This window comes from Dasypus novemcinctus, chromosome 1 (genome assembly GCF_030445035.2).
Source record: "Dasypus novemcinctus isolate mDasNov1 chromosome 1, mDasNov1.1.hap2, whole genome shotgun sequence".
Classification (NCBI taxonomy): domain Eukaryota; kingdom Metazoa; phylum Chordata; class Mammalia; order Cingulata; family Dasypodidae; genus Dasypus; species Dasypus novemcinctus.
Genome location: NC_080673.1, coordinates 90,154,858 through 90,180,444, shown reverse-complemented (window position 1 = coordinate 90,180,444; position 25,587 = coordinate 90,154,858). Strand labels below are relative to the sequence as shown.

The following is a 25,587-nucleotide window of genomic DNA, read 5'->3' as shown; positions in this document are numbered from 1 at the left end:
TATGAATAGACACTCATGCTTAGACTATTCCCCTGTCAACCAATGGTCCAATATTGGGAGAATCAAATAGTTTGGACTGTGAATCAAGTACTAGGTCTCCTCTCTTATATATACCAATGACTTAGAGGTTTCATTGTACCTATTTATGTAGATTAATTTATGTCATCCCTTAATCCAGATACAGAGTTAAAAATCAAACATTAAACCTCAGATGAAAGACAAAAAAATTCCTTACTTGGAAAATTAGTCTTCTAAAATATGTTCAACATTATTAACCTTTTAGTTACTTTGATTGTAGTAGAGAAAACTAGGGGGAAGAAACTAGTAACTTTCCAATATGTGCAAGTTGCCTGATCTAAGATATTATAGTAGTTATTTTATAAGGTAATTTTTGTAAACATGTTATGAGCAAAAAAATTAGAGACTCAATAACTAGCCTCAATAGCTAAAAACTAATTGGAGAGCATTGGAAAGCTCTTTCAAATTCCCAAGTCAGTTTGGAAGAATGTAATTTCTTTTTTTCATTTATAATTTTGATTTATAGAAAATGAATATAGAAATACTAAAGAGCAATTTACAAACCTTCACTGAAAGTCCAATTCAGCAAAGCTCATGATGATTTTCTTACTTCTGTGGACTCTGCGAATGTGAAGTAAGCTTCTGCATTTGTACTTCCCCAAACAATTGGGGTGAAAACATATGCTACTAATGAAAAATGTTATTAAAGGGAAAACTCTGTGTGAGAGAGGGTATATGGGAGTTCTGTACTTTCTGCATGATTTTTCTGTAAACCTACAACTACTATAATTTTAAAAAGTATTATAGTTCTCTGCAATTTAGCCTAATCTAATAGACAATTTCTTTTTTATTTTAGTCTTTGCCTTTTTTTTCCCTTTATTTTTAAAGAAGTTTTAGATTACATAAATGTTATATTGAAAATATAGGGGATTCTCATATACCTTGCCCCCTTCCCCTCCCACACTTCTCCATATTAACAACATCTTTCATTGGTGTGGTACATTTGTTACAATTGATGGACACATATTGAAGCATTGCTACTAACCATGGTCTGTAGTTTACACTATGGTTCATACTTTGTACCGCACAATTTTATAGGTTTTGACAAAATGTATAAAGGCCTGTATCCATCATTGTAATATCATGAACAACAATTCCAATGTCCCCAAAGTGGCCCATGTTATACTTATTCTTCTCTCTTCCTCCCCTCAGAACCTCTGGTGACCACTGTCTTTATACAATGTTGTATGTTCTACCATTACTAGAATAGTAAGTTTACTTTAATCCATAGTTGTGTTCCCCCTTACAATTGTTCTAAGAAGGGGCTTAGAACCCATGGGGCAGATGGATGGACTCTCTTGCTTGCAATTGTAGATACTGTTTTTTTGGGATGGGCATTGTCCATCATCATCTTTTTGTCAGTTGTCCTGAGTGAGTCAGATGAACTGGAGAGCAGGTGTTGGCTGCAACGCTGCTGAGATTCAGGGCTCAACAGGCATATGAACAGCCAGAAGATTGAAGTCTCTGGGACATATATTTAAGAGTATAGTGCTAATTATAGTTTCAGATAAAAAGAGAAAAGAACCATGTATAGGAAAATTATAAATGGATCTAACTGGGATACATTGGAGGAATATATATATTCCAAGCAAGGCCCACTGATGGGGTGCCCATATTCTAGGGTTGTCTGCACTGCCTGTAGTGTCCAGCTGTCTCTAGAGTCCTCAGGAGCTTGAGGCATGGTTTACTGTGGCAATCAGTGAGATCCTCCTGAGATGTGCATAGACATAACCTCTGGAATGACTTCCCAACTCACTTTGAAATCTCTTGGCCATAAAAACTCATTTGTATTTAATATTTCCCCCTTTTGGTCTAGGTCTTTTCCCCAAATGCATTGCTAGTTGGTTCTTGGTAATAATCCCTTGGTTCCAGGAGGGCCCATCCCCAGCAATCATGTCCCACGCTGGGGGGAAGATAGTTATATTCTGAGTTTGGTTTAGAGAGAGGCCACATTTGAGAAATAAGGAGGCTTTTAGGAGTTAACTCTTAGGCAATATATATTACTAAGCTAAATTTCAATTTCACAAGAACAAGGTTCATAAGTACAAGCATCAATATCAAGGGCCTGTCGTATTGGTCTGTCCTCCTTTGCTAGGCACTGCCCATGTACTCTAGATATTCTTGCCACTCTATTAGAGAATGTAACAGGACTCCCCAGGATGGGAATTCCGTATTCTGATGGGTTATTCTGTGGGTCTCCACTCACCAAGACAACACTCCATGACCACATGAATACATTCATACGCCATAGGGGCATGCCCCAAGTGCACCCCGCCCCACACATCGTTCCCCCACTGATACCCTGCACCAGGGATCCTCTCCTGCCACAGGTGCAACCCTTCTTGTACTTTCTTTGGGGAATTCTTTTTTTAAGAAATTTCAAATTCCATGGAGTTTAGTGTTTAGTTTTAGTTATTATTCCAAAGTGGAACAATCCTAAAGCTAGGGAACAGTGTAATTTTGAATTAGAATTAACTTTAAGAGAGAACCAGAAACAGCAAGAAAACAAAAACCCTGAGAAGTGAAATGTAATTGTCTCCATTGTCTACTTACTTCTTGCCTGTCTGTCAGTACTTTCATCCAAGAAGCTAATACTGCTTGCCATGAAGGAAGTGTTAACTGGATGGTAGTCGGTGAACCAAGATTGCTGATTCATTTTGTAGAGATTGTTTCTAAACACTGGTTGGTTTTGCACATCCCAGGCTGTCCTGTCTTCTAGACACCATGAAAGGGAGATAAGAGAGAACTGGGCTGGAGGATAAGTAACATTTTTGCCAGGTGTACCAGAAAAAAATTACATTAAACTTAAGGAACATTTACACATCTTGAAAAGTCTCACCATATCGGAAACTGCCTTACTATTTTATTTATTTATTTTTAAAATACTCTTTAAAATTTTTTTAAAAAGATACTTAGGTTACATAAATGGTACATAAAAAATATAGGGGATTCCCATATGCCTTACTCCCTTACTAATTTATTTTATAGGGCCAGCATAGCCAGCACCCAAGGCTGTTGAGGATAATTCATGTAAAGTATCTTTCTTTAGGAGTTGTTCCTTACTTTCCTTAACATCACCATTCAGAGCTTTCCTCTGGGAATTAGCAAGTGCATAGAAACTTCACTGGTTTCAGCCACACACAAACTCAGAACTTCTACTCTCATCACTTCTTGACCCCTTGGCTAAGCTAGAGTTTGAATTGATGTGTGTCTCTTTTCACTTAAAATGACCTTGATTTTCAGATTCTTCCAAGCCCGACTAAACATGCTAATGTCTCTTGGGCCTGGGTTCCCCAAGTGTTTCCCAGGATACGTAGCACACTGGAATCTGCACAAGTGTGAAGGCATTTGAGACCCAGAAGACTCCTGTGACAGGGATGCACGGTATGCGCTGATTTATTTGTACAACCCTCTCCCAATGCTAGGAGCGACAAGGCCTTCCGGAGAAAACACTACTTCGTCCTCCATTCAGAACAGCCTGTCAGGCCAGCTTTGTGTGTAGTGAGCAGAGTTCATTCACGAGGCAACTCTTTTTGGGGATGGACGGGTTGCTAGGATACCCAGCATCAGAACAGCATCGGGCCAGCTGCGTTGTTCTTTAGCACATGGTGTGCCCGTTGAGAAATAGTTTTTAATTGCAGTCACTCCCACACTTGTCTGCTCAAAATTTCAAAAGTTTGAAGGATCTTTCTTCTCCCATAGTCTCCATAAACAGTTCAAAGATGGAAGATCAAACTAAACATTGCTGTAATATATGCCCGCTGACACCAATCCTGTGTACTTTGGACCCTAACCTACTGTATCGGGTTTGAAAACAAGCCTGGAGGCAGAAGCTACCAGGGATCTTCTATAATTTTTCTCCCTCCCAATTATTCTGTTTACTATAGGATTTTCAACACAAAGGAATTTAATCTCTCCTTGGTATGCAGGGAAATTGCCAAGGTTACTGTCATTAACTTTAATTCACCCAGTACGTGGAAATATATATCTTTCAGATTCAAGCAATATTTTAGAATTTAAAAAGCTCTAAATGGATTAAAAGGCTTATTAGACGCTGGAAAATAAATTTGAAAAAGCTACTGAACTTTAATAGTTCCTGGTTAGACTAATGAATTATGGCAAGGACTTCATGTAAGAGGAAAAAATAAGGTATATGAAGAAATATTTCGATATAGAATCTCAGTGCATTTTGAAAGCACCCACAATTCTCACAAGAGAATGATAGGTGGTGGCAAGGCACTCTTTCAATATCGATGAGTTATCTTTTGGGACAGAAAGCTAGATAAAAGAACAGTGTACATGAATGGGCACCCCTCTCTTTAACATACACTAGGCTGGTGCACACAAAATTCCCAGCTTTTATGACTTCAGACAGATGATGGAAATGCCATTTTGAAACAATGGCTGGATACTAGACAGAGCAAATCGTGGTTGGTGCTCTACAAGGGTGAATTGATCTTGTCATAGGAAAAAAACAGAGTAGTTTCAGGCAGGTAGTTATCGTGTCACACTTGCTCATGGTCTTACATTGCAGGAAAGAATTCTGTCACCTTTAGTCAATGCGCTATGCCTGGCATGTCATGTTAGGCCTTGGTTTTTGAAACTATTGTAGTCAAATTAGGGAGCTGATGTGAGCTAGTAGTACTTACGTCATAAGATTGTTATGGAGACTAAAAAATTAGTTCTTGTAAAGTGCTTAGAACTTGCATGACACAGGGAGTTCTCAGATGGTGGCTATTACTCTCTATCTAATACTGTAAGCTGAAAATATCAGAAACACCCTTATCTTCACCCTTATTAGAAAAATTATGTATAATTTCTTCAAGTTGTCAGCAATGCTTCAAGTAGTCTAAAGTTGGTGTTCTTTGTGACTTGTTATTATCCTTGATGATAATGTACAGTACAAAATTCCCAGTTAATTGTTTTTGCTAAATAATTATTCTTGGTATTTTTCATATTTGCCTTCAACATTCCAAGAAAATTACATGAAGTGTATACTCTATATTTTTACATCTATACAACTGGGGCCCAGAATTTAGCCTTAGTTAGGATGAAATTAATGAGAACAATGAAACTGGACTCAGGGGACATCTACACTCCAACACTTCTGAATTCTTTTTTGTTTTTATATATTTGTATAAGAAAACTCAGAATGTAGTATCTTTCGGGACACATTTTATTTATTTATTTTGAATTTTTTATTTAATTGCCTTTTTTTTAAAAGATACATAGATCACAAAAAATGTTATGTTAAAAAATATAAGAGGTTCCCATACACCCCACAGTCCAACCACCCCACTCCTCCCACATCAACAACCTCTTTCATCATTGTGGCACATTCATTGCATTTGGTGAATACATTTTGGAGCACGGCTGTACCACATGGATAAGAGTTTACATTGTAGTTTACACTCTCCCCCAGTCCATTCAGTGGGTTATGGCAGGATATATAATGTCCAGCATCTGTCCCTGCAATATCATTTAGGACAACTCCAAGTCCCGAAAATGCCCCCACATCACATCTCATCTTCCTTCTCCCTGCCCTCAGCATCTACTATGGCCACTGTCTCCACATTAATGATACAATTTCTTCCATTGCTAGAGTCACAATAGTTCTATAGTAGAATACCAGCAAGTCCACTCTAATCCATATTTTATTCCTCCATCCTACGGAACCTGGAATAGCGATGTCCACTCCACCTCTAAATCGAGAGGGGGCTTAGATCCCATATGGCTGATGGATGCGATTCTCCTGCTTGCAGCTGTAGGCACTCTCAGTTCCCTGGTGTGATGGTTGACCATCTTCACCTCCCTGTTAGCTGACCTGGGTAAAGTCCAATCAACAGGAGAGTAGGAGTTGCAACACTGCTGAGGCTAAGGGCCCAGCTGGCACATGGCTGGTCCAGAGATTCAAGTCTCCTGAGTATACACCAACCCCAGCATCAACCACAGGTTCAATAAAATCGACAGAAGAGGTATGTGTAGAAAGGTCACATCTGAGTCCAACTCCTTCACAGTCAGGAACACAAATTACAAAGTAGGGCCCACTGACAAGGTCCTGAACTCCAGAACCATCTGCCATGATCATAAAACATGTTTGTCTCTGTAGCCCTCTTTTTAAAGTCTTGCAATTTGAGGAACATTATTGAGGAGAAACTATAAGAGTTATGAATGAGAGCCACATCAAATTTTGTACCTCCAATAATTTTTTTTGTACAGATTTCATCAGTTGATTAATTTTTTGGACTTTTCTTGAGTGTAGAGCACTTAGTGCCATTTGGAAGAGGTTTTTTGTTTTAGCTGATTGTTCATTTCCTTGACTAGCTCTCGTGATGACACAGCAATGACTTAGTATTTGAAGCTAAGAGAAACGGAGAGGACACATTTCATAGAAAGTAGGGGTTAAGATGAACAACAGTTATCTAGAATTTATCACAAGCTTAGGCCTCTTCATAGAAATGCCAGAAACAAGGAAACTTTTGAATTGTAGGCTACAGAAAAGTTAGGAAGTGAGCTGATATAATGTTAGATTAGAAAGAATCTTCAAGATCATTTAGGTCAGCTGCCCTAGAGGTTGAGATTCAGAGTGATTAGTAACTCCTCAGGTTCCTTTGAGACCTAGGACTCTGCAAAAATTGACAACATACATGCCAACTCCCAAGAGTCATTGTTTTTTTTTTTTAAAGATTTATTATTTTATTTATTTCTCTCCTTCCCTCCCCCCCTAGTTGTCTGCTCTCTGTGTCCATTCGCTTCTATCCTTATCAATGGCACTGGGAATCTGTGTTTCTTTTTGTTGCGTCATCTTGTTGTGTCAGCTCTCCGTGTGTGCGGCGCCATTCCTGGGCAGGCTGCACTTTCTTCACGCTGGGCGGCTCTCCTTACGGGGTGCACTCCTTGTGCGTGGGGCTCCCCTATGCGGGGGACACCCTTGCGTGGCAGGGCACTCCTTGCGTGCATCAGCACTGCACATGGGCCAGCTCTACATGGGTCAAGGAGGCCCGGGGTTTGAACCATGGACCTCCCATGTGGTAGGTGGACGCCCTATCCATTGGGCCAAATCCGCTTCCCCCAATCCGATTCATCTTTGAAAGCTCCCAAATATAATGATTTCATTAGTTGTTGCTATCAAAAGTATTAATAATCTTAAGTTGGTTTAGGGGTTTCTTATTACATATAGTTCTCTATGTTGAAAGCACTTTGAATGAGGGACTGAGATTTCCTTCCATATATATGTATATTACAACAATTAATTAATTTTAAAAATTCAACAAATATTTGTTCACTATTAATTATGTGGTTGGACTGACAACGGTAACATCACTGACCCCTATGCCTGGTATCCTGGGTAGGATGGAAGGCTGCATTTTATGTGATGACCTACGATCACACTGTATGATTTTACTGAGACTAACTTTCACAAAATTCAACAAGTGGCTTAAAAACCTTCTCACCGAGAAGCTAGAGGTTGCAGGTAATACTAACAAGGCAAGCTCAAGAGATCCGTGAGGAAGTAGCACAGTGGCACTTCTTTCCAAAATAGGTTTTTTTGTTTTACCTTTCTATATCTGACAAGAAATTAAAAACAAAAGAAAGAAATTAACCAGAAGATAGCTTGAAAAATGGATTTGCACTTATTATTATTGATGAACCTTATAAGTGTAAAATATGCCTTGGAATATTAGCCAATGGCAATGTGAAGCCATCATGACAAGCAAGCAATTTAAAAATGAATATTCAGAAAAGGAAAACAATATTTTATAATTTTTACAGTTACGGTCAAAGTTATGATATATAAGACTACATTTACTAAGTTTAGGGCTAAAAATTCAGAAGATTCTGGAGCTTTCTTACAGTGTAGCAAAAGAGGAAAAAAACCACATCTTACTGACAAACACTTGTTCTTCCTGCTTCCTGATGTGGTAAAGCATGGCTTAAAATATGTGAAAAAAATATATGACATCAAATTAAAAGGTGTTTCTTTGCCAGCAGATACTACTGGGAACTGCAAAGAAAGCATCATTGAAACTTTGAAGAGATAAGTTTTAGAAAAATTTACATGGTTGAGTGAAAGTAAAGGTATTTCTATAATGTCTCAGCTTATAGTATTTGCTATAATAGAAAATACTAGCCAACCTTTTCTGAGACTCACTATGTGTCAGGCAAGATTCTAAATCCTTTACCTGAATTAACTTATTTTGTCATTATAATCCTATGAGGTAAGAATTATTAGAATCTTTATTTTAAAATGAGGAAACTGAGGTACAGAGAGGTTAAGTAATGATCTGAAGATCACACAGCTAGTAAATAGTGGAGTCAGTAAAGAGTCAATGCAAGTATTCAGTTTCCAGAACCCATAATCTTAACCACGCTAGGATCTCTATTTTGATAAGGAATGCAGAAAGAACTGTTTCTTTTTTTTCATGAGCCAACAAATGAAAAATGTATCAGAGAAGAAATTTTCTCAGTGGTAAATAACTTTATTATATACTTTTAGAAGTTTTATGAAAAAAAAAAGTAGCATAGGTGTACCCAGCAGTGATGGAGCCACTGCATTTACTGGAACAGCAACAAAAACGTATGTTTTTTGGGTGAAATCCCAGAGGGCCCTACGTATGAAATGTGTTCACTGCAAAGCTTCCCAGAGAAGATGTGCAGTGAAGAAGTTGAACTGGAATTGCACAAAGTGCTATGGGACATTGTCGATATTATTAATTCTATAAAAACATGACTAAATAGACTCTTTATAATACTTTGAATTGGATGGGGAATAATCATGAAAATATTTATTCCACGTGGTTAAGTGCAAAGCACTTAATAATCAAATATTACATATTTTTCTTTTTTAAAAGTACACGTTTCACTTTTAAAAATTTAGTTTTCTTGCAATGACAAATAGTTGTCAGTAGTATGCTACTCAAAAAATGAAACAACGGAACTTCAGCCCTCTAAGTAAAGGTGAAATTTTAACCATGAGGGCAAAGTGACTGCTAATATGTTAGAAATTTGTGTATGAAGAGAATGTTTTGGAATATTGGAAGTGTTTCCATTTTTGTGTTACTTTGTTGTTGAATCAATGCCAATTTGTCACTCATTTAAAGCTCCCATGTCTGCATTCTTCTGAAAACTTTAAACAGAATTTTTAACCTATTTTTAAAAATCTTCCAAAGAATTTGTCTATTTTAATCTAGATGTTAAATATATATAAAATATAACACCTTCTGATGAGTTTGCATTTATTGGTTACTATCCAGAAGACAGAAATTTGGTAGTCTCATCCAACAAAATTAATGCATAATTGATGGAGGTGATGAAAATATGAATTTTGTGATTTTATAAATACAGCCAATGGAGCATTCCTTCCATCTGACATAGATATGATCATGAGGTATCTTTTTTGTTCATGACCGTGTTGAAACAAAATGTAAAAAAGATTGAACTTTAAATCAGATTTTTTGAATCGCTGAATCAAATTCAAGGTTTTTCACCAAATGCAAACTTTAATTTTTAATTTTTAAAATTTTTAAAAAATTTATTTTTCTCTCCTTCCCACCCTCCCCTGCCCACTTGTCTGCTCTCTGTGTCCATTTGCTGTGTGTTCTTCTGTGTCCACTTGTAGTCTTGTCAGCAGCACTGGGAATCTGTGTCTCTTTTTGTTGCGTAATCTTGCTGTGTGAGCTCTCTGTGTGTGCGGCGCAACTCATGGGCAGCACTTTTTTTGTGCAGGGCAGCTCTCTTTATGGGGTGCACTCCTTGCGCAAGGCTCCTCTACACAGGGGCCAACCCTGCATGGCATGGCACTCCTTGCGCGCATCAGCACTGTGCATGGGCCAGCTCATCACACGGGTCAGGAGGCCCTGGGTTTGAACCTTGGACCTTCCATGTGGTAGGCAGATGCTCTATCTGTTGAGCCAAATCCACTTCCCAGTAAATGCAAACTTATCAGAAGGTTTTGCATAAGCTCAAATTTTCCCATGTAGAGGACCCTTTGGGGCTGTGGGACATCCCCAGCTGGAGATGTCCAGCAGAAAGTTGAAAATGTAGGGGCAAAACTCAGAAGACAAGTCAGGATAGTGATTTCTATGTCTTGCCAGGTTTTTTTGGTGTGTGTGTATGAAACATCTGGAAGGACTTTTCTAATGTTTTAATGTTGGCAAATGTATTTTTGTCTGGTCGTGGTGGTCTTTAAATAAAATTGAGCATAATTTATGCTTAACAGCTGAGGGATATCTAAACATGCTTATTTAAGATGAATTTAAGGAACCTTATAACAGTGTTCACTGTTCTGCAAAACTGCATTATTATAACAGTTTAAAAAGTTATACTAAGCTGTGGTATTGGCAAAGAGATAGACACCTAGATCAATGGAACAGAATACAAGTCCAGAAATGGGCCCATCCAAATATGGCTATGCAAAAGCAAATTCAAGGAAGAAAGGCGGATCTTTTCAACAAATGCTGTTGGAATAATTAGATATCCACAAGCAAAATTACAAACTGCAAACTAAACTTTATACATTATATAAAAACTAATTCAAAATGGGTCATAGACCTAAATTTAAGATGTAAAATTATAAAATGTTTAAAAGACAAAATAGTAGAAAATCATTGTGACCAGGGGTTAAGTGAAGAGTTCTTAGAAGTCACTAAAAGCACAATCCATAGAATAAAAAAACTGATGAATTGTACTTCAGAAAAATGAAAAGTTTTAGCTCTGCCAAAGACATGCTAGAAAAGACAAAACTATAGCGCTAGAGAACAGATCAGTGTTGGCAGGGCCATGGGGGTGGGGAGATTTTTGTAGTGATGGGACTGTTTTGAATCCTGATTGAGAGAGTGGCTACACAAATCTATGTAAGTGTTAAAATTCATAGACCTGTACACCAAAAGGAAAAAAAAAGTCAACTGTATAGTATGATAAAAATAAAATATAAAACAAAAATAAATTATAAAATGTTAGCTTATCTATGAACAATTATTACCCCTCTCTGAAATTTCCTTGACTGAGGAGCATCAATATATGCTGGTGTTTGTGTAAAACAACTTGCTCTCTTATACAGGTAGATATAAAATTATCCAGATTGAGTAATTTTAGGGATAGATTTAAAGGAACCTATCTTATAATTAGTTCCTGGAACATGAATGCAGAGAATCCAGCCTTACAGTGAACATGCCTGGAATGGCATTTCCTGAAGTGGGTTCCTTGAAATATCTGAATTACAAGACCCTAAACAATACGAAGTCCTGGTGAATTCAGTTTGGAATATACTACATACAGTGGGTACGGTGTATCAAGGCTAGGATTCTACCCTCAGGAAAACATAGCCTTTAAATCCCTCTTCTGCTATTTGTTAGCTGTATGACTTGTGGCAGGTTTATTGCTCTAAACTTTCTTTTCCTAATCTGTAAAATGAAGAGACATGAGTTCCTATCTCATACATACATTCAATATCCTACCCCAGAAATAACTCATAAGATGTTAGCTATTATTATTGCTATGATACTCACCGCCCAATTTACTTGGAGAGTCAAAATGTATATCGGCACATTAAAGACTCCTGTTGACAAAAACAAATTTAATTTTCTAGAACCTGCTCGTCTCAATTACTAGTCAGCTTGCTGAATGCAAATATGGGCTGAGGGTTGGGTAGGAGCTAGTTTCTGCTTTCAGTGACACATTTCTACCACTACTCAGGTCCTAGGGTGGGAATCCGAATTCACGTTTTTCAGAAAGTAAAACTGAGCCCCAGAACTTTACTTACAGAATTAAAATTTAAATTCAAATCTCCTGACTTCCCTTTATATATATATTTGAGTTATATGGCTTCTCTTTCTCACCTAACCTGAATTTTGACACTTATAAATAAGCTGAGTAGAAAGCTGTGATAGTCCAAAAAGTCGATTTGTGCCCTTGTAAGTACCATAATTGCAAAAAAGGAGTTGGAGATAGTCTTTCAGGGTGAAATAAAACTTTCTGCACTTCATAAAACCCAAGATATCATTCAAGTCGGTCCGTTGGGGGTGGTAATAAATCACTCCCATCAGGGTGTTTGGGGGAGCAGTGCGAGGAGGTGCCAGGCTTCCTTATGTCCTGTCCATCCGTTTATAGCTACATTCTTTTCTGATGGTGTCATTGAATCCTGAAGCTCCAGGAGCTCCCTTTTGACCCTTTCTCTTGTGATCCCCAGTTCTGTGTCCAGATTTAGAGCAGGAAGCCTGTGGTGGTGAGGGCGGGTGGCAGTGCTGGCCGGAGAGAAGACGAGGATTTCCTGTTAATCTGGTTTTGAGTATCATTTGTGCATTAACCATGTCTCGTGAGCCTTTGCACCCGAGGCATGTAGTAGTTGGCCAATTTCTCTTGGTAGCTGTGTGGAATCACACCCACAGACTCAATAGCAGATAAAGGGCTGCGTGTTGGGAAATGTTCTGCTTCTGCCATCCCGGTCAATCAAAACCTGTTTTGCACAATGCCTTTCAATGCCATGGAAGCCTTGGATCTTTGTAGTCACTAACAAAAGTCTTCAATATGCTCCAAACTTTCTGGATTTCTTTTTAATCCTGCAGATCCCCTACTAATCCCCAGGTTGAGAAGTCAGAGGTTCTAGTTGGTTTGCTGTGACCTGTTTGCTGTCCTTAGAAATGATGTTTGATTTTCTATGCCCTTTCCTCTTCCTGAACTGCACCAAAATAAATGCCGTAGGTTTTGACATGGGAAAGTTTTAGCTGTTCAAACATGCACACCCTGCTGACATGCAAATCCAGAGATTGTGTCACACACCAGGTGTTTGCAGAGTCCTTGACAGGTCTGAAAAAACACTCTTTCTAAAAAAAAAAATTATTCCCAGCAGTAGTACAGATTAGTGACTTTTTCCACATGGCTAATTCTCAAAGTCTTTTGTTTTCTTTTAAATCATATTACATTTCATTTCTATCAGTTCTTAGCCGAGGCTCTGGTTTACATAAAATGATGCTGACAGTGCAGGAAAAATGAGCAGTGTTTTGAGGGAAGTGGAGTTAAAATCAGTTACATAAGTAAAATGAACCTTGTAATGTCTTGACATAGACAACCTGGACCAAAGCAAGGTTGTATGTGGGAAGAGTAATGGATTGGGAAGGTGGTATCAGGGTTCTAATCCCAATGCAACCACCAACCACAGTGTGATTTTGCAAAAAATCACTGAATTTGAAAGATATTTTCTCATCTGAACTAGATTCATGTTTTCCAAATTCACCAAGAATCACCTGGGATGCTTGATCAGAAGCAGATTCCTAGCCCTCTGCCCAGACCTACTGAATCTTGAGGGAGAAGAGCTGGAAAAACATGTGCACACACTCACACGAGCACCCTATGTGGCTCTTTTGAGCCATTTTTGGAAACATTGAATTAAGTAACTTCGAGGGTCTTCTGGTTCTAATGCTATGATAAATTCCAAGTGCTATGATTCATCTTTGGATGACCACCACCTGAAGAAAGATTTCTTACTTACTGCTATTTAGAATGATTGCTTTTATAATTATTCTGTATTTGTTTTTTGAAGAGTTACCAAAGTCCATGCTATGTTTATGTTTTATGGCTCTAAGTATTCTTCAGATTGCTCCTTTCTCTGACTTACAGAGTTAAATAGCTGGCCTAGATAGCTCATGGTGTTATATTGAGGATAAATGAAATCAAGATGTGAAAGCTGGTTGTTACTACTGCTGTTAGTCAAATAACTACCATAAGATAGACCCTGTTTTTATGACTTTAATCGATATGCTAGTCTCTTTTGCTTCATTTCTACTGGTGAAAGCCCAAATAAATAAATAAAACACAATGATCTACTTAATAATTTGTTAAAACATTTTGAGTACCTATTATGTACAAAGCATTGTGCTCTATTCTGAGATGGAGGATATTAAAATGTTTAGAGTGCCTTTCCTTTCTCCTTTTTAAAAATTTCATTTAGTAAGATTTTTTAAAAAGAAGATTTATTTATTTATTTATTTATTTATCTCCCCTGGCCCCCCCCCCCCCCGCCCACTCTGGTTGTCTGTTCTCTGTGTCTATTAGCTATGTCTTCTTTGTCCGCTTCTGTTGTTGTCAGCGGCACGGGAATCTGTGTTTCTTTTTGTTGCGTCATCCTGTTGTGTCAGCTCTCCCTGTGTGTGGCACCATTCCTGGGCAGGCTGCACTTTCTTTTGCGCTGGGCGGCTCTTCTTACGGGGCACACTCCTTGCGCGTGGGTCTCTCCTACGTGGGGACACCCCTGCATGGCAGGGCACTCCTTGTGTGCATCAGCACTGCACATGGGCCAGCTGCACATAGGTCAAGGAGGCCCGGGGTTTGAACCTCGGACCTCCCATGTGGTAGACTGATGCCCTAACCACTGGGCCAAGTCTGCCACCCTAGTAAGACTTTTAAATGACTTAAATCTTTTAATCAATCTCATCAATGTATCAGTGCATTAGAAAATTAATAATATGCGTAGGACATCATTAGTTAGCCAAAGGGATGCTGATGCAAAGTATCAGAAATCTGTTGGTTTTTATAAATGGTATTTATTTGAGGTAAAAGCTTATAGTTACAAGGCCTTAAAGAGTCCAACTCAAAGTTACTTCCTCATCAAATTCTGTTCCCATGTGATGAAGCAAGATGGTGGGCGACTTAGGTGAGGGTTCAGCCTTCCTCCTCCCTCTTAAGGATACATGGGTCCAGCTTCTTCCGATCTTAGCTGTAGGCTGACATAGGGCTCGTCTCTCTTCCTGGGGCCTCTGCTGTGTCTATGGAGCTGTCTCTCTTCCTCTGTGTGTCTTATCCTGTGTATATACTTCTGTGTGTTTCCTTTCTTGAGTGTCCATTTATATAGCCCACAAAGAGGTGGGGACTCAAACTGAGTCACCCTAATAAGGTGTTTGAATCAAAGCCTTAATCTTAGCATAATTTAAACAAAGGCATCTGAGCTGAATCTAATACAATCAAAAGGTATCAGGCCCCAAGGAATAGACCAGTTTACAAACATAATCAGTATCTCTTTTCGGAATTCATAAATGGTATCCGACTGCCACACACACAATTTGGTTTCTAAAGAATGCATGCTTTACATGTAAAATAGAGGACTCCTGGCAATAAATCGACAAACCTGTAGTCATCTGTGGTCCACAAATTAGTAGCTATTGATTTTCTTTTTCTCTCCAGAGTACTCTTTTTCTAAACTTAGGGTGCCATTTTTTAGTGTTACCCTTTCTTTCATGATGCATGGTTGTATTATAGATGAGTTATACAAAAGTTCCAGTTCATGGGTTAAAATCTGAACAGTGGCACAAAGCTATGAAGTGAAACCTGAAACCTTGTAATGTGGGGTTAAGCAGTGGCAAATTACATTGGTAAGGTATTCTGCAGTTTAAATATTTTCACATTTCTAATTTCACTTCCTCTCCCCAATAACCCTCTGATATGGGTGGGGAAGTCCTGTGACATGTCCACAGAAACTGGTGGAGCCAGAACTGGGAACCAGGCTGCCTGGCTCTTGCCTTCCCACTCTTCCACAACGACCTCTTGAGGCTCCACCTGGAGTGGTGATGGAGTATAGGCTTTGTGCTGCCACAGGACATGGGAAGAGTGATTCGAGCTAATTCTCTGAGACATGGTATTTCAAATGATCATGATCTTACAGCTCTGCCTGCCTCTTGTATCTCTAATTCAGTGTTTCTCCAATGTGGAGTTAGTGTTCTGACTCTAAAACCTAATCCTTAAGTAAGAAGATGTGAATCTATCATCTTCTTTAATACTTACAATAATAAATACATTTATTAAGTCACATTAAAGTATTAAGGTTTAATGTTAAAACAGATTTGAGGAGCAGATGTAACTCAAATGATTGAGCGACTGCTTCCTGTGTACGAGATCCCAGGTTCGATCTCTGATACTTCCTAAAGCAAAACAGACAAACAAAAAAACCCAACTCTCATGGGGGAGTGGATGTAGCTCAGTGTTGAGTGCCTGTGCCCCATGTATGAGGTCCTGGGTTCAATCTCTTGTACCTCCTAAAAACAATCAAACAAACCATCCCACTCCCCCCCCCAAAAAAAAAAAAAACAAAAAAAAACAAAAAACAACCAGCATTGAGTAACACCAGGAGGGAAGAAAGAATAAGTTAGAATTCTCCTCCAATTCCCCACTCACCCCAGTGAATCGATAGTTATCTAAAGGCAAAGGAGCATGAGTCTCCTTGTCATTGGTCAAGAGAGCCCTTGACTACTATGGTTAAAACCATGCCCTACTGCCATCTCGGGGCCCCAAAGGCAAGCTCTGCGTGGGGTCAGACTGAGGTTTCCAAGGAGCAGTATCAGGTTCCCAAGCAAGTGTTCAGTACTTGAGTGGGCAGGTGGCCATCACTCAGACCAAGACAAGACCCTCGGCACATGGCAAGGGAGAGGGCAAGGCCCCAAAGGAACCAGGCAGACCACTGAGGTCCACCACCCAGATCTAGCAAATAAAAATACAGGACACCCAGTTAAATCTGAATTTCAGATGAACAATGAATAATTGTTCAGTAAAAATATGCCTCAAATACTGCATAGCACTTACTTAACTGAACAATTGTTCACTGTTTATCTGAAATTCAGATTTAACTGGGTGCGTGTCAATATTAACAGGGCCAAAATATTTCAAAGCCTTCATGGGATGGCATTGCAATTTTTCTTGCTCCCATTGAAGAGCTCTAATTGTCTTCATCTTCCTCTATGTCACTGCCCCTCAGGCATAAGATACAGCATAAGGTAAGATCATAAGGTACAGCCAGAAGAGAGGTGGGGTCCATTTCCAAAATAATAATATCTCTAATTTATTTCCAATTTAGATCTTTAAAATTTACATTCATATAGATTCTTTCCATAACAGGGTGTAGTGGGTGGCTTCTTTTTGAACATTAAAATGGGGCCTGGCATTCAATAGATGAGTAGAGAGTGTCTTTTTCTTTTTTTCATAATTTGGCAATGTTCATTTCTTACTATCAATTTGTGGAGATTCAGGGATACTTTATTCTCTATAAAATATTCTCCTTAAACATGGAATAGGAACTAAATATTAATTCTGCTTGTATTCTTTAATTCTGTGGAAGTATTTTGTCTAAACTGGATAAAATATAATTGAAAATACACAATTTGGTTTCTTTCTTCCCACTCAGGTCCTGCACCTTTCTTAATTTTCTCCCATGGAAATAGTATCTTTAGGATTGACCTGGAAGGAACTAATCATGAGCAGTTGGTGGCAGATGCTGGCATATCAGTGATCATGGATTTTCATTACTACAAGGAAAGAATCTATTGGGTGGATTTAGAAAGACAACTTTTGCAAAGAGTATTTCTGAATGGAACAGGGCAAGAGGTAAAGTACCATTTCTCATAGTACTTGAAGGATTTTTTTACAGGCCGACAAATTTGATATTGCGACGTCTTCAAGTATAGATAAATGAAAATTATGCTGTAGTTCACATGTGTCTAGCATAGGTAAGTATATATTTGATCCACATCTGTGGTGCTATATTATTGAACAAGTACACAGATGTGGCATTGGTTGTCAGAAGCTTCCAAAAGAGGAAAGTGGGATGTGAATGTAGTTTTGAAATATCTAAATTTATAAGGTGAGATATTGCCATTTTATGGTTAAAAATTATTTACATGTCTACTTTTTACCCCAGTGGCAATGTCTGGAAACATTTTTGGTTGCCATCCTGGGGTGGTGGTGATGGTGTGTTACTGGCATCTCATGTGCACGCTGCCAGGGGTGCTGCCAGACGTCCCCCGACGTCACAGGACAACCCCTGTGACAAAGAGTCATCTGCCCAGGATGTCAGTGGTGCTGAGGCTGAGAAGCTTTGTTTTATCTGTGTAAAATCTGTCATGGATTTTTGTACCTGACATTTAGGAAGGAAGCTTTTTTTCTTTTTATTCTTAAGGATGTTAACATTCTTGGAAAAAAAAATATAGCAGATGGTGGACATCAAATATTTTGCTAAAGTATATGCAAATGATCTTTACTCCTTCTTTCTTTTTAATTGGTAGAACGCTTAAATGAGTCCCAGGAGGAATGTTCTTTCAGTTCTTGGGAGGCCATTACAGAGAACAGGTGACTAGAGAAACAAGTATTTCCTCTCTGCACGAAGTACCCACTGTTTTTTACCAAAGCTTCCTCCCTCCAATTATTCTTAAAAAGCCTCAATCAGGGGAAACGGACTTTGGCCCAGTGGTTAGGGTGTCCGTCTACCATATGGGAGGTCCGCGGTTCAAACCCCGGGCCTCCTTGACCCGTGTGGAGCTGGCCATGTGCAGTGCTGATGCGTGCAAGGAGTGCCGTGCCACGCAAGGGTGTCCCCCGCGTGGGGGAGCCCCACGCGCAAGGAGTGCGCCCGTGAGGAAAGCTGCCCAGCGTGAAAAGAAAGAGCAGCCTGCCCAGGAATGGCGCCGCCCACACTTCCCGTTCCCGTGCCGCTGACGACAACAGAAGCAGACAAAGAAACAAGATGCAGCAAACAGACACCAAGAACAGACAACCAGGGGAGGGGGGGAATTAAATAAATAAATAAATCTTTAAAAAAAAAAAAAAAAAAAAAGCCTCAATCAGGTGCTAATCTGTTTGATGACGTCTCTAATCCTTGCTAATCTCTTTCGTATTTAGCACTTTAACCAGGAAGACCATCCATTATTCTCCAGCCATCCATAGAATAGTTTAAAAATCTGGAGTCAGAGACTCTGGAGAGTTTCTCTTGTCACAGAACGAGGGAAAAAAGTGAAATAGTTGTGAATTTATATTGTCATTAGGAAAGGATAAGATTGGCCCGATGTCTACAATTCCACCATTACATTATCTCCTTTGGGCTAAAACATTGTTTAATGGGACAACTGCTAAAAGTCAAATACTTTACCTGAGTGAGCTATTATGTTAACATTAGCAGTTGGTGAAATGGATTGGCCAGATTAATTTGTATGAGATGTGGTAATAGCAAGGGCAGTGGTGTGCTGATTCCCGTTTGCACCTTCTCATGAGAGCTGATTGCTCAACCTCCACCCAACTTCACATTCGGTGACATCCTGTCGGTGGCTTGAAATCTGGGATGGGGGTTGGGGGTGGGATTTATGTTACAGAAATCTGCAATGCCACAAATCAGGGCTTTCTCCAGCATCCACTCCATCCCCTTGCCAGAGGGCTCATTTACCTGCACAGCACTAGATTAAGAATTAGCAGAGGCTTTTGTTCCGTTGTTTTTCTCCCGGGGAGCAGTGGAACACTGCCCAAGGGGTGAAAGAAGCCCGGCTATGTGGGTCCTGGCTTGAGAGGGCTGAGGATTTGTAGAAGGGAAGGGGCGTTATGAAGTGGAGAGGCTGGAAGAAATATGGGGACCCCATCAACAATTGCATCTACTTCGTAACTCCATGCAGGAACTTCAATCTTAGCAGAATTTGGCAAAATTTGGCACGTTCAGCTAAGAATCTGGAAGTAATTTCCACTAGCTGGTTAAAATTTCCCATTAGCAGAGTTGAAAAACTATGCTTATTTAAATTATGACTACATTATGGTTGATCAATTTCAATTGTATGTAGGGTGATTTTCAGTTTCAAAGCTACAGTATAAATACTTTGCCCAGAAATATTCATGTGGCAGGGTTAACATATTGCTGCATCAAAACTATGACACCATATCTGAGGCTTTTATCATTCAAAAAATTTTTGGGAATGTATGAAAATGACAAGTGCTAAAAGGAATAGACTTTTTGTACGTAACAATAAAAACAATTTTTTGTGAAGGGGGAAATATTAATAACTTAATTTTGAAATTTGATTTTACAGAGTGTGTGCAATATAGAGAAAAATGTTTCAGGAATGGTAATTAATTGGATAAATGAAGAAATTATTTGGTCAAATCAACAGGAAGGAATCATTACAGTGACAGATATGAAAGGAAACAATTCCCGTGTTCTCTTAAATGCCTTAAATTGTTCTGCAAATATAGCAGTTGATCCAGTAGACAGGTAAATTCTGCTGTTTTTAGACATTGAAATATATTTCAAAATCCAATCTATTTTCATACCGTTTTGAACCCAAAGGGGCCTGAGTGCTCCCTGAGACTAAGGATCTCTTTTACAGTACACAACCACCATTTATTTTCAATAAGACAGTTTGTCTGGATTTGAATCTATACAAACAGCATTCCTTACTACCATGGTTTCCTGCTACAGGAGCATAACTCTCCTTCTACCTTCAAATTCATGAAACAGGTTCTATTGCTTATCTCTCCACTTCTCCCTTGTCTTCTGCAACCACCCTATCAAAATCTTGTTTCCTTTTTCTTAGGTCTTCTTATTCTCCCTGCCTTCTGTCCCTCTCCACGTTAGTTCATCTTAAATGCCACCAGGACATTAATTTTTAAAAGTACAACTCTGATAAAATCATACTCCTGCTCAAAAACCTTTGCTAACTCCACAGCTAGGTATTCAAGGACACCGAAATCTTTTTTGATAGTAAATTGAATTAGTTTCCTTACTTATTTTTTGCCATAGCCCAAATAAACCATTCAATCTTTTTCAAACAGGCTTAACACGTTTATAAATTTTTTTGTTTAGCCTCTGCTCTCCTCTGGAAAGTTCTCCCTCATCTTTACCAATGAAAAATCTACATACCCTTCGACACGGTTCTTTCCCTTGAGGCATTCCTGATTCCTAACTTGATATGATTACTGTCTCCTCCACTGATTCCCCACCCACTGATTTTTTTTTTTTTTTTTTGTCACTAGTGTCTTGGAAGCTTATCCTTTTATAGTTTTTGTGTATTTAATGATCTTACACTACAGAAATCCGTCAGATAGGATGTTCTGTGAAGGCAGGGATTGTCTCTTTTAGCTTCAATTCCTGCTTCTAAATAAGTGGCCACAATAGAGCAATAAATACTTGTTGAAGTGAATTTTCATTCAGAATAGTCAGACCAGTCCTGTGCAGACAGCGTGGGACCGAGGAAGCACTCAGAGAGGCAGCCATTTTAAATGACTATAAATTTAGTCATGCATCTGTCCAATGTGCTTGCCCTCAGGTTTCTATTTTGGTCTTCAGAGATGGCGAGTAGCATTCACAGAACTGATCTTGATGGTGTGGACGTGAGGATTCTGTTAGAGACATCAGAGAAAATAACAGCTATGTCGTTGGATGTGCTTGATAAACGGCTCTTTTGGATTCAGTACAGTAGAGAAGGAAGCAGTTCTCATGTTTGTTCCTGTGATTATGATGGAGGTTCTGTCCATTTTAGCAAACATCTTACACAGTAAGTTTTACATTTGATGTGAAATAAAACAATTGTCATTTGACGTTTGTGTGATTAATTAATCACACTTTTGTCAGCTTAACTACTGATGTGGTAGATTTTGGAATTCAAAAGACTTGAGTTCAAGTCCCAGATTTACTATTTATTAGATGAGTGACTTTGGGTGGGTTATATAACTTCTCTTAACCTCGGTTTTCTGTAATGTGGGGATAATTTCTTGGGTTTACTGTGAGGATTAAGTGAGTAAATGCAAATAAAAATAATTAGCAGAGTATTTGGTATATAATAAGTTTCCCCTGGTGATCATAGTTATTCTTTTTAGAATAACTATGTCTCATATATTTTTTATATATTTTTATTTGGTTTATCTTGCTCTCCAGTTGACTTTCCCGCTAGTGGCAAGGAGAAATTGACAAGACCAGAAATCCACTCTAATCCTGTTCCTATTTTCTTCCCATTTATATGATGACTAGCAGAAGAATTGAGATATGGCAGTGGAGCTAAACCTAAATGAAAAGTTACTGAAAACTTAGGTGATTACAATTCAGACAGGGGAGCAGATGTAGCTCAAGTGGTTGAGCACCTGCTTCCAATGTATGAGGTCATGGGTTTGATCCCCAGAACCTGCTAAAAACAAACAAACAAATGAAAAAACCAACTCTCATTGAGGACTGCATGTAGCTCTGTGGCTGAGTACCTGTTTCCTATGTACAAGGTCCTGGGTTCAAACCCTAGTACCTCCTAAAAAAAAATCCAGACAAACTGGAATGAAGTGAAACCTTTATAACTCAGGGAACAAATGTGCCATTCTGTTCTGTTTTGTTTTGTTTTGTTTTTCCTTTGTTTTTAGGCACAATTTGTTTGCAATATCCCTTTTTGGTGATCGTATCTTCTATTCAACATGGAAAAAGAAGACAATTTGGATAGCCAACAAATACACTGGGAAGGATATAGTTAAAATTAACCTTAATCCATCATCAGTACCACCTGGTGAAATTAAAGTAGTGCATCCACTGGCACAGCCCAAGGCAAAGGGTGATGCTTGGGAATCTGGTGAGTCATATTTGATCTTGCTCAAGGCCTGGCACATGGTCCCACCAGTCTACTTGCTCAAACCAGACACTTAGGGGTCGTCCTCGACTTCTATTTCTCTTACTGCCTCACCCTCAATTTCCAGTCTATCATCAAGTCCTTTCCATTCTACCTCCAAAACACATGTCAAGTGTCCACTTCTTTCTTCTACTGCTAGCACCTTAGTTCAAACCAGCAGCATTTCTTGCCTGGCCTATTATAGGAGCCACTCAACTAGTCTGTTTGCCTCTCTTGCTTTAAATAATAATCTGATCCAGTCACTTCCTGCTTAAAATCCTTCAAAGGTTTTCCTTTGCATTTAGATTGAAATTTATCCTTTATCAGGTCTATCAAGATTTGACTAACCCGACCTAGTGCTCTTTACCCCTCCCCATCCCTGGGATCTAACACAAGTCTCACTAGATTTCCTCAGACATGCGCAGCTTCTTCTGGCCTTTAGCTTTTTACATTCACTCTTCTCTCTGCTTAGTTCTCTCCGAGTTTTGAGATTTAAATGCCATGTCCTCAGGTCATCCCTGATCATCCAAGGAAAGTAGGCTCCTTCACCTCCTATTTTTTTCTGAATACATTCTTCACTAAACTCATCACAAGGTGTAATTATATGTTAACTTGCTTTCTTTCTGAATTCTCTCTCCCACTTGATTATAAGCTCCATACAGGCAGGGATTATATCTGTTTTATTTGTTTTTAACCAAGTATGCAGTGATTATTAATGATTGCTTGATAAATAAGTTTTAAGCAATAACTGTTAGCAAAATGAATGTATGAATAATTGACTAAATCTAGTCATTGTCCCAAATTTCCACTTTTAAATATAGTCTTGGTTTGAACTCATTCATATTGAATGCTCAATATGTCTTATATGCTGTATAAATATAAATATACTAATACCTCACCTTTATGTAAAAGTTTAGTTCAAGAAGGTTTTAAAATATATTTAGTTTTCCCCCAAATAGCTCTCTGCTATACAGAAGCAGATATGGAATCCCTTCCCCCCATTCCTACCAGTTGTATGCCATTAAGGTTTAATGTGGGAAATGTTAGGGATATTGGCCCCGACCACAGTTAGTAAATAAATGTGTTCATACCTGCCAAAGATTTAGTTCTTGAAGAGTGCCTTGGAGACTGAATAGCAGGAGAGGCAGGAGGTTGCCAAAGGGAGGCTAGAGAGGAGGAGAATTGACAACAGTTATAATGCTTTTATTATGTTTCTTTATAAACCTACATAGACATTCTAATTTAACTTGTGTAAGGCAAGTAATTAGAAACTGCAAAAAATCAATAAATTCAGGAACAAATAGGAGTTAGATAAGGTTGTACAGTAGGAAGACCAAGCTATGAAACATTTATTTGGATAAGTAAGTTTCAAAAAAGGATTTCCTTGGATTTACAAAGCAAGAGTTGTGTGAAACAATTCAACTGTGGGTTGTCGCACAACATTAGATAGTGACAACATAATAAAAAAGATGGTGAGTATGTTCCATCCAAAAAGGCAGTGTATGTGACATACTTCCAGATACCTCTTGTGAGAAATTTTGATTCAAGCTGTCTTCAGTATAATTCATTGCCCAGGAGGTAATGACTCTCAACAAAGTGATAACCAATAACTACTATGAATAAGTGATTATTGGCTCTTATTCATGGTAATTATAGTTTTGTCCATCATCGCCACCATCATATCTCTTACATTTATGCTTCCAAAGTGTTTTTATAGTTTCCAAAGTATTTCATGGATAATATGATGATTGGTTCAGCACAGCAATTGTGTGAGGCAAGAATGTCAATTATTGTATGCATTTCATAATTGAGACTTCTGAAGCATAGAGAAATTAAGCGACTTTCCCAGAATTTCATAGGTTGTTAAGGATGGATTTTGGGAAAAAATCCTATCAGTCTCCCAGTTAATTTTTCTTTCTGCCATCAGCATATTATCTCTTCAGAGTTTTCCACTATTTCCCAGCTTCTTTTACAGTAGTGTAATTGAAAGTGTGAAGAAAATAAACCTATTTATGATTCACTGACGAACAGCCTCTGTGTGGCAACTAATCAGATTTGATTGGGAAATCGCAGTCAGCTGCAGGGATACAGGTAAACCTGGATTCTAGAAGGCGGCTGGCACTAGAGGTACTGGCTCTAGTTATTGACCGAAGGACGGGCTTCACATACACTCCAAGAACATACTTTCAGATTGTTCTTTTCAGTCATACAGAACATAGGAATTTTGATTCATTTTCAAGAGTTTTGTTACTTTGGTCATCATTAGTAGTAGTGCCTTATAGAGCAGGAATTCTTTCCCTGAGGTTTAGGGTCTGTAAATCCCTTTATTTTATGTGCTAGATGCAATTGTTCTCCCTAGGGATGTATTCTATAACATTCATCAGATTCTCAAAGTGCCTTCAAATGTACAGACACACTTCTTTAGAAGCTGGTTATTTCCCCCTGTATATCACGCCTACAATTACTCCTCTGGCAAGGTACTTTGGGTTACAAAGCATTTAATAGTGAAACTACTTCAATCAGGAGATAACTGAGAAAAATCACATAACCTGGTTGATATTATTTTTGTTACAAGTATTTATACAAATGCCAGTTCCAATAAACCTACTTCTCCCTGCACAATACCCAAACTATCATCTATCAAATCATGTTCTACAAACCACTAATTCTGTACAAAAGAACGGAATTTATGTGAAAAGGAAAAAGAAAAGCTTACAGGGTCAAATGATTCAGAGATACTGAATTAAATAAAATTAAACAGGTTGTTTTTTTCTCTCAAATGATTTCTTGGAACCCTTCAAATGGTTGTATCACCTTTCATCTCTGTGGTCTATGGGAAAATACAATCTGCAGCATTTTCCTATTTCATTTTCTATGAAGCAGCCCACGTGACTCCCCAATATATTTGCAGCTGAGATCTCTCTCTTGAGCTTTAGACTGATTAAAAATCAAAGGACGCTGAGGCACAGTGATTATTAAGCAGCAAAGATCTGCCACAGCATTAAGCTGCAGGGAAAATTGACTTAAAACATTGGAGATTTATTCATAATATTCAAAGGGAGCAACCCCAGTAAAGACCATTTCTCTGATGGAGGGTGGAGCTTTTAAAGGTAGAGCCACAGAGTTCCACAAT

The 25,587-nt window shown here is 38.6% G+C and overlaps 1 protein-coding gene across 4 annotated transcripts in view; it reads left to right on the top strand.

The window, feature by feature from the left end:
* EGF (epidermal growth factor) overlaps positions 1-25,587 on the top strand; it is a 92,456-nt gene that overhangs the window by 8,222 nt on the left and 58,647 nt on the right. For 2 of the 4 annotated variants that reach the window (XM_004476166.3, XM_004476167.3), the window contains exons 2-5: positions 17,243-17,442; positions 19,902-20,083; positions 21,138-21,365; positions 22,216-22,418. In XM_004476166.3, coding sequence (XP_004476223.2) covers positions 17,243-17,442; positions 19,902-20,083; positions 21,138-21,365; positions 22,216-22,418 — 813 coding nt within the window. The remainder of the gene's footprint in view (positions 1-17,242; positions 17,443-19,901; positions 20,084-21,137; positions 21,366-22,215; positions 22,419-25,587) is intronic. The other 2 variants (XM_071215145.1, XM_071215143.1) reach the window with 1 other exon arrangement.